This window comes from Hordeum vulgare, chromosome 1H (genome assembly GCF_904849725.1).
Source record: "Hordeum vulgare subsp. vulgare chromosome 1H, MorexV3_pseudomolecules_assembly, whole genome shotgun sequence".
Taxonomy (NCBI): Eukaryota; Viridiplantae; Streptophyta; class Magnoliopsida; order Poales; family Poaceae; genus Hordeum; species Hordeum vulgare.
The window spans coordinates 308,541,466-308,551,758 of NC_058518.1; the positions used below are offsets into that span (position 1 = coordinate 308,541,466).

General features: G+C 42.1%; 1 protein-coding gene across 1 annotated transcript; it reads right to left on the reverse strand.

Annotated features, from left to right (window-relative positions):
- Positions 1-1,738: 1,738 nt before the first annotated feature.
- On the reverse strand, positions 1,739-2,576 carry LOC123410092. Its single transcript, XM_045102984.1, has one exon. The coding sequence runs from the start codon at positions 2,460-2,462 to the stop codon at positions 1,836-1,838; it is 627 nt and encodes a 208-aa protein (XP_044958919.1). The 5' UTR covers positions 2,463-2,576; the 3' UTR covers positions 1,739-1,835.
- Between the last annotated feature and the right edge of the window lie 7,717 nt (positions 2,577-10,293).

The window sequence follows — 10,293 nt, forward strand, 5'->3', positions numbered from 1 at the left end:
GGTTGTCTCCCAACAACCGCTATTGTTTTACGCCTAGCTCGACATATAGCATAGTTTCAAGTTTTGTCATCTTTGACACTCCACCGATAAGTGAATCACATGATTTATTCATAAGATGGTCTAATTATATTTATAGTGAAGTGTTCTATTCCTTCCTTTAGTGGAACTGAAACCTTATGTTTCCCTCTTTCATGTCAATGTTTGCACTAATAGTTCGAAGCAAGGGCCTTCCAAGTATAATTGGACAAGTAGGATTGCAATCAGTATCAACAATGATAAAATCTACAGGCACATATTTTTTTTTGAAATTATAATCACATCATTAGTTCTACCTAGGGGTCTCTTAATGGTAGAATCCGCAAGATGCAAGTTTAGGGATCACTCTTCAATATTAGTGAGACCAAGCACATCGCATAAAGATTTAGGTATAGTTGAAACACTAGCACCAAGGTCACACAAAGCATTGCATTCATATTTATTTATCTTAAGTTTGATAGTAGGTTCCCACTGATAATGCAACTTTCTACGAATAGAAACTTCAATATCAGGTTTCTCATCATAAGCTTTTACCATAGCTTCTACTATATGTTGAGTAAAAGCTTTATTTTGTTCATAAGCATTGAGTGAGATAATAATGGATTGATGCAAGGAAATAAATTCTACTAAAGATCAATTGACACACTTAAGGTCCTTGTTACCCAAGATAGCGACCACATCATTAGTTAAAGTTTTGACCTCTCCAAACACATTGTTTTAGTTTTAGCATTAAAATCATCACCCTCCAAGAAAACGGGATACTCCTTCACTAGAGTTGACTCATCTCCAGCACCTTTATCATTAATATTCACAGAAGTAATGAAAGATTCAATAGGAGAAGTACCAATCATTTTAAGATCTTCACCATGATACCGATAAAAACCGGGTAGAAGAGTTTTTTCTAGGAATTCCCGCATAGCTTTCAACCTAGTGGTCCTATCCTTACTCTCATTAATAGAAAATTGTATAGATTTAATAGTCTCATTAAAATCATGCTTAGGAGGAAATTTTTTTTAAGAGTTTCTACATCAAGAGCAATTTTATCCATGTTTTTGGCCAAAGTACCAACAACATGCAATTTCTCTTCTACCATAGTATTGGATTGTTTTGAGAATTAATTATTTCGTTAATTGAGTTCTCAAGATCACAGGGTATCCTATTAGAATTTGCAGAAGAATTTCCATAAGAATTGCCATAACCACTAGGGACATTACACGGATATGGCCTAGCATTGAAATCACCCCTATAAGCATTGTTGTTAAAATTATTTCATGAGACAAAGTTCACATCAATAGCATCATTACTTTAGGCAAGTTTAAATGAGGTCGGAACAACGAATAATAATTCCAGAAAGTCCCCATATGCAAATTAAGATTCCGGTATTGTTCTGCCTATAACACAATTTTAGAGTTGTTAAACAGCAAAATAAATGCCATCATATTATTCTACACATTTTCTAGTCATGTTACATATGTGGATCATTTTAATCAGAGCTACAGTTAATTAGTTATGAAATAAACCATTTTAATAGGCCATGTATGAAAATTAAATGAAAACAACAAGTTAAACATTTTTAACACATTTGAGAGTTGGAAATTCTTAATCTGCACAAAATTCTACACATTTTACATATCTAAATTATATTAATCCGATGCATAGTTAATTATTTATTAGGGTTTTAAAATGGTGCTTTTTTGTGTAAATATGAAAATTAGTGGATAATGGACAAATTCACAGCAAGCTGAAAATAAAAATAACTACATGGGCCGAATCTGGTACAAGAGCATAGGCGCAGCATATTAAACAGTGCATAGAGCAGAGCGGCTCACGAGAGGGGCCACTCGGCTTGCTGCAGAGGTTGGGCCGACGGTCAATGCGACCAGTCCGGCGACGCGGTCCGGTCGGGCCGAGGGGGGGCGACGCGACCCGAGGTGGGAGAAGAGGCCCACGCGGATGCTAGAGATCTGGCTGGGCCTTGCGAAGGCGGCGGCCCAGACACGAAAGAGGCTGAGGCGAGCTTGGCCTTGAGGCGAGCTGAGCCTTGAGGCTTGCCCTTGATCCCGAGCTCTCATCCATGGTCTCGGCACAACTACACGGAGGCCGGCGGGGTTCTGGGGACAACCGGATCTGGCCGAGGGCCACCGGATCCGGGGCCGTCTGGCCCGTTCTTGGCAACGAAGAAGCCGGGGAGCGGCGGGGCAACCACGACGGTGGGGCTCGCGGGCTTCGATCGGAAGGAGGCGAGGTTGTGGCGGCGTGTCGTGCCTCGGCGCAGCGACGACGGCACTTGCGGCGGCGCTCATGGTGGGGCACTTCACCGGCGAGCTTGGGGCGGTGGTGGGTGAGTTCCCGCACAAAGGAGCTCGGGAGCTGGGCATGCGGGAACTCCCGGCTCGGAGGAGCGGGCGGCGGGGACGTTCGGGCATGGGCGGGCTTGCGATGGGCTCGATCAGGCCCGTGGGGTGGAGGAGGCTGGCTATCGGTGGTGCCACTTGGCGGTGGGGTTGTGGGTTGAGCAGAAAACAAGATGAGGAGAGAATTATTCCACATTAGGCACGGGTGGAGCTACCTTATATAGCATGAGCTAGGGTTTGAGGAGCTTTAGGGCGTTTTCAACCCTCCAGTCATGATTGGATGCTCCGACAAAGACTAGGGTTAGTGGGCTAGGTGGTTGTGATAGATGTCCATGGGCTTGAAAAGAGAGGGAAAATGGCAGCCCGTGATAGGGTTTTAAAATCGAAAACTACTATGATTTGATTGGCTATAGTGCCACTATAGGTTTATTGGTTTGCGTATCAAACAAACTCCTATTCTGATGAAATATGGCACGCATCCTACCTACATGATATTGAGACCGCATGTCAACTTTCAACCTAATCCGAGAAAGTTTTATACACAATTTAAAAAATATATATTTTAACGATGCCGCAAGCGTGGGCGTGTGTGCTTGGTCTCGAAACGGCCAACGACAAAAGTGGAGAGAGCCGGCAACTAATAATATATGCATATTTTGAAAAATATGACAACAGAGTGTCGATGCTATGAAGATGATGCGCATGATGTGATGATGAATGCGACAACCAAATATATCACAAGGCGATAACGAAATAAAAGGGGGATCTTCTGGAGTGTTGGTTTTGGGCTGTTACAACTCTCCTCCACTAACAAGAGATCTCGACCTGAGATCTTAGAATTAAAAGAGGAAGGGGAAGAGGAAGAGTAAGCTTAGTTTCTTCTTTGACAAGCAAGTGAAATGATTAACACTTGGAGATTGCAAAGAGAAGAAGAATGACATGAGGAACAAGCAAGAATTCAAAATAAATTTAGGCAGCACTTCGCTAGGGAAATGAGGCAAAACTTGATAAGATGGAAAGAACTTGAAAGGATTTCACAACACTCCGGTTCAATGGATAAGCAAGGAAAGAATATGATCTTGACAAAATGAGATGATGAGGTGAAGAGAGCAACATCACAATGACTCTGGAACAAACGATAGAAACTAGATCATTTGACAGAGAAGAAAATGATAACTTCTACCACAATTGAATTTAATAAGCATCCTTACAATAAGAATTGAACGTAGTTGTTGGAAAATCAATAACGAAAAGTTCAAGCTTATTGTGGTCTTATGGAAACCATCTATCGTGCTTTTGTCACGGCAGATGTCCTCGTGAAAGGACTTAGAGGTGGAGCCATCGCACCACGTGGCGACTCAAAGGGGTTAAGCGGAAGCGAGACTCGGGTTTACCCAGGTTCGTCCCCTTCGATGGAGGTAAAAGCCTACATCCTTCTTTGTGTATATTGATGCTGGATGATAACCCACTAGTATAGGGGATCGCAACAGTTTTCGAGGGTAGAGTATTCAACCCAAATTTGTTGATTCGACACAAGGGGAAGCCAAAGACTATTCTCGAGTATTAGCAGTTGAGTTGTCAATTCAACCACACCTGAAAGACTTAGTATCTGCAGCAAAGTATCAGTAGCAAAGTAGTGTGATAGCAACGGTAGCAACAGTAACAGTAGCATCAGTGACAACAGTAGCGGTAACAATAGCAGAAGTGACAGCAGTAGCGACAAAGTAACGTAGCAAGGACCAGTAGGAAAAACTCATAGGCATTGGATCGGTGATGGATAATTATGCCGGATGACATTAATCATGCAAAAGTTATAACATGGGGAGATATGTAACTAGCTCTAGTTCGTCAATGTAATGTAGGCATGCATTTCGTATATAGTCATACGTGCTTAGGGAAAAGAACTTGCATGACATCTATTGTCCATCTCTCTCGTGGCAGCGGGGTCCTAATGGAAACTACGGGATATTAAGGTTCTCCTTTTAATAGAGAACCGGAACAAAGCATTAACACTTAGTGAATACATGAAATCCTCATACTATGGTCATCTCCGGGAGTGGTTCCGGCTATTGTCACTCTGGGGTTGCCGGGTCATAACACATAGTAGGTGACTACAACTTGCAAGATAGGATCAGGAACACACATATATTGACGAGAACATAATAGGTTCAGATCTGAAATCATGGCACTCGGGCCCTAATGACAAGCATTAAGCATGGCAAAGTAGTAGCAACATCAATCTCAGAATATAGTGGATACAAGGGATCAATCCCCATTAAAACTAACTCGATTACATGATAGATCTCATCCAACCCATCACCGTCCAGCAAGCCTACGATGAGATTACTCACGAACGGTGAAGAGCATCATGGAATTGGCGATGAAGGAAGGTTGCTAATGACGATGGCGACGCTCTCCCCTCTCCGGAGCCCAGAACGGACTCCAGATCTGCCCTCCAAAGGAAGAACAGGTGGTGGCGCCGCCTCCGTATCGTAAAACATGATGAACTCTTCTCCTTTATTTTTTTCTAGACGAAAGGGACTAAATAGAGCTGATGTTGGAGGCGACGGAGCCCCGAGGGCCCCACAAGCCTGCTAGGCGCGGCCAGGGGGCCCGCACCTGGTGGGCTTGTGGGCTCCTCGCTCCACTCCTTCGGTTGATTCTTGCGCCTATATTTTTTATATATTCCACAAAAAATCCTCGTAAATTTCCAGGTCATTCCGAGAAATTTTATTTCTGCGCAAAAACAACACCATGGCAATTCTGCTGAAAACAACATTAGTCCGGGTTAGTTCCATTCAAATCATGCAAATTAGAGTCCAGAACAAGGGCAAAAGAGTTTGGAAAAGTACATACAACGGAGACGTATCAACTCCCCCAAGCTTAAAGCCTTGCTTGTCCTCAAGCAATTCAGTTGACAAACTGAAAGAGACAAAAAGAAAAACTTTTACGAACTCTGTTTGATCTTGTTGTTGCAATTATGTCTAACTCATATTCAGATTTTCAGCAAGATCATAAGCTAACCACATAAGCAATGACATTTAGGTCTCATGAGGAACTCATATCAATGATATAATCAACTAGCGAGCAATAATGATAAGTTTCAAACGTCAACACTTCAATCAAAACAATCATGAAGCAATATGAAGAGATGGTATCTCGCTAGCTCTTTATGAGACCGCAAAACATGAATGCAGAGCACCTTCAAAGACCAAGGGCTAACTGAACATTGTAATTCATGGCAAAGAAGATCCAGTCACAGTCATACTCAATAACAATTAAAAGCAAAGCATAAAAATGACGGAGGTGCTCTCTAATTGGTGCTTTTATAAGAAGAGGATGACTCAACAAAAACATAAATAGATAGGCCCTTCGCAGAGGGAAGCATTGATTTGCAGAGGTGCCAGAGCTCAAGCTTTTAAAACCGAGATAATAATTTTGGGTAGCATGCTTTCATTGTCAACGCAATGACCAAGAGTTTTCACCATCTTCCATGCTACACATACTATAGGCGGTTCCAAAATAGAAAAGTAAAGTTTTGACTCCCCCACCACCGATCAATCACACTCCACGGCTAGCCGAATACTCGGGTGCCGTCCATACCAACAACAATCCAGGGGGAGTTTTGTTTGCAATTATCTTTTCGATTTGAGCATGGAACTGGGCATTCCAATTACCGACCCTTTCTCCTGAGTGATAGTGAATAAACACATATCGAGGATAACACGCCTAGCATGGAAGATATTGATCGCCCCTTGTCACCACATGAGCGGTTCGGGCATGCAAAACATATTATTTCTTGAAGGTTTAGAGAGTGGCACATGCAAATTTACTTGGAACGGCATGTAGATACCGCATATAGGTAGGTATGGTGGACTCATATGGAACAAATTTGGGTTTATGGAAGTGGATGCACAAGCAGTATTCCCACTTAGTACAAGTGAAGGCTAGCAAAAGACTGGGAAGCGACCAACTAGAGAGCGACAACAGTCATCAAAATGCATTCAGATTAACCAACATTGAGTGCAAGCATGAGTAGGACATAAATCACCATAAACATGAATATCATAGAGGCTATGTTGATCTTGTTTCAACTACATGCGTAAACATGCGCCAAGACAAGCCACTTGAATCATTCAAAGGAGGATACCATCCTATCATACTACATCACAATCATCTCAAAATTCATGTTGGCATCCAAGACAAACCATTATAAGCTCCTAGCTACTTAAGCATGGCATCAGAAACTATGATCTCTAAGTTATCATTGCAAACATGTTTCTCTCACAACAAAGTTGAATTATGAACGATGAGCTAGTCATATTTACAAAAACAAAATAGATCGAGTTCATACCATATTTTCCAGGCTCAGTCACTTCATCATATATCGTCATTATTGCCTTTCACTTGCACGACCGAATGATGTGAACAATAATAAGAGTGTTCGTTCATTTGACTAAGCTGGAATCTACAAGCGAACACAAAGGAGAAGACAAAGTAATATGGCTCTTTGACAGATAAACAGATATGCATGCGAGAGCCACTAAACATTGTAACCATGGTCTTCTACCATGACCCAAATAAAAAGAAAATTATTTACACGGGAAGGATCCCAACAAGCAAAAGAAGAACGAGAAATATTTTTGGGTTTTTTCAAACTAGACAAACACACGAGAAGAAAGCAAGAAAAAGAAATAAACTAGCATGGATGATACAGTGGCAAGGTGTGAACACCCACTAACAAAGTGAAAGTGTAAGCAAGAATATAAAGTCGGTGAGAAACACGTACTCCCCCAAGCTTAGGCTTTTGGCCTAAGTTGGTCTACTCCCATGGCTGGCCCGGGCGATATCCAAAATCATAATGGGGGTTGTACGGGAACGTGCCAGCTACTGCCTGAATAGCTGCCTCACGGAGGCGAGCAGCCTTTGCCTCCCTTTCATACTCCTCTGCCTCTCCTCTGGTTATGTAATATCTCCATTTTACCTGAAAGTCAAAGAAGACAGGAGCAGGAAGGGTAATATGGAAAACACGTTGTCGGTTAAATATTAACTGGTATTGGAGGGATTCATTATCCCTCTCAAGGAACTGATAGCGTGTCATAGCGGCGCGATCAAGGAAAGCTGTATGGAGCAGGGGATCTCCTTCGTGGATGAGTACTCCAAGAAAATTTGCTATGCGAGTGGCATAGATCCCACCAAAGAAATCCCCTTCATTAGCATTATTATTTAGCCTCCTCGCGATTATAGCTCCCATGTTGAAACTTCTATCACCCGTTACTGCGCTCTTAAGAATACTAAGGTCAGGTGCGCAGAGGTGACAATGCTCAATCTTGCCGTTAATGCATCTACCTATGAAGAGGGCAAAGTAATGCAAGGCAGGAAAATGAATGCTCCCCATGGTAGCCTGCGTAATATCTCTAGTTTCTCCGATAGTTATACTAGAGATAAATTCTCTAACTGAAGACTTAGGAGGATCATTGAGACTACCCCAATCAGATATCTTGCAAATTCTGTTGAAATCCTCTAAATCCATGGTATACGATTTTTCATACAGATCAAACAGTATGGATGTGTCACGGCCAGCTGAAAATTTGAATCTATGAACAAAAGAGGCTGTGAGAGAAGTATACTGTTCACATTTATCGGAGATGAATTCTTCGAGCCCGGTGTTGTGAACAAATATATCAAACTCGTCTTTGAAACCTGCATCAATCATGAATTCATCAGAAGGCCATTCACATGGTTGTACCTGTGCGTTCCTCGGTTCGTAAGGATCGGGCTCCCGAATCGCGAGACGGGGACCCTTCTTGCTTGAGGAACCACGATGATAGTTTCTCCTGAACATCTTCCTTTTTCTGAAAATTTCAGAAATTTTTGGTGACTCAAAGGAAAAGTGAACAAGGCTCAACGAAACTCATATCGACTACTCCTACAAGTGCCTGGAGGCCATATCATGCATCAAAACTACTTGGGACCAGCTAAAATTAGCATGCAAAGCTCAAGAACAGGGTCACCAAGGCAGCAAAAATACGCAACGAATAAGGCACTGAAGCAAAAACTAATTGGACCAATGGAGGAGTCACATACCAAGGAACAATTTCCCCAAAACAGTTTGGTGAATGGGGCTTTGCACAAGGAGATCAAAAATCGCAGCAAGAAGAGCAAGAACACGGGTTTGAGGCGTGGAATGATTTTTTCTGGAGATAGGAGAAGGAGATGGGAGCTGGAATAAGTGGAGGGGGGGACACGTTGGCCCCACAAGTCTGGTAGGCGCGGCCATGGGGTGCCCACGCCTCCTGGGCTTGTGGCCCACTGGTGCATCCCCCTGACTAGCTCTCCGTCTCAGAATTTTTCAAAAATTCCAGAAAAAATCATACTTGATTTTCAGGGCATTTGAAGAACTTTTATTTTCGGGTCACTTTTCTACGGGATGCAAGAAGCAGAAATAGGGAAAACTAAAGATAAATTTATCATTTTTCTTCTAAGCAACCGAAGGTAAAGGTTTGGAACAGAGGGTTGTGACTCCTAGATTCATCCATCTCATGGTCATCAAAAAAAATCTATCAATGAGGTTGATCAAGTCTCCTTGACAAACTTTTTCGAATCACATAAAATCGAGAATTTTCGAATAGTCACTAGGTTACCTCAATGAGGGTGTGCATATCCCCAACAAGCAAATCATACTTCATCTTAAAAGTAGGTATAGGGCATTCAAAGCTCCCAATAAGAACCGATGAAGTTTTTTCAATAGCATTGATGCAATGTACTCGATATTGTTTCTTCGGAAAGTGCACCGTGTGCTTATTACCATTAACATGGAAAGTGACATTGCCTTTGTTGCAATCAATAACAACCCCTACAGTGTTTAAAAAGGGTCTTCCAAGGATGACCGCCATGGCATCATCCTCGGGAATATCCAGAATAACAAAGTCCGTTAAGATAGTAACGTTATCAACCACAACAGGCACATCCTCGCAAATGCCGATAGGAAAAGCAGTTGATTTGTCGGCCATTTGCAAAGACATTTTAGTGGGTGTCAACTTATCCAATTCAAGTCTACGATAAAGATAGAGAGGCATAACACTAACACCAGCTCCAATATCGCATAAACAAGTTCTAACATAATTTCCTTTAATGGAGCAAGGTATAGTGGGCACTCCGGGATCACCTAGTTTCTTAGGAGTTCCACACTTGAAGGTGTAAATAGCAAGCATGGTGGAAATCTCAACCTCAGGTATCTTCCTTCTATTAGTCACAATATCTTTAATGTACTTAGCATAAGGAGACATTTTGAGCATATCGTCAAACGCATTTGCAGAAAGACAGGTCTAATCATTTCAACAAAGCGCTCAAAATCCTCATCATCCTTTTTCTTGGATGGTTTGGGAGGAAAGGGCATGGGTTTGTAAACCCATGGTTCTCTTTCTTTACCATGCTTCCTAGCAATAAAGTCGTTCTTATCATATCTCCTATTCTTAGGCTGTGGGTTATCAAGATCAACAACAGGTTCAATCTCCACATCCTTATCATTACTAGGTTGATCATCATCATGAACACCACTATCGATATTATCACTAGGCTCATGTTCATCACCAGATTGTGTTTCGGCATCAGAAATAGAGATGTCATTTGGATTCTCGGGTGTAACAGCAGCATGTTTGCTAGCATGCAAGTTCCTATCATCTTTCTTTTTCTTTCTAGGATAACTAGGTGCATCAGTGCTAACTCCTTGAGAATCTTGTTCAATTCTCTTAGGATGACCCTCAGGATACAAAGGTTCCTGGGTCATTCTACCGCCTCTAGTGACGACTCTAAAGAATTGTCATTCAACTCATTGAGCAAGTCATGTTGAGCCTTAAGTACTTGTTCTACTGAGTAGTAACCATAGAGGCATGTTTACTCA

What these genes read in the sequence shown, in the direction of transcription:
- LOC123410092 (XM_045102984.1), bottom strand. Translation starts at nt 2,462, where the DNA reads ATGCCCGAACGTCCCCGCCGCCCGCTCCTCCGAGCCGGGAGTTCCCGC.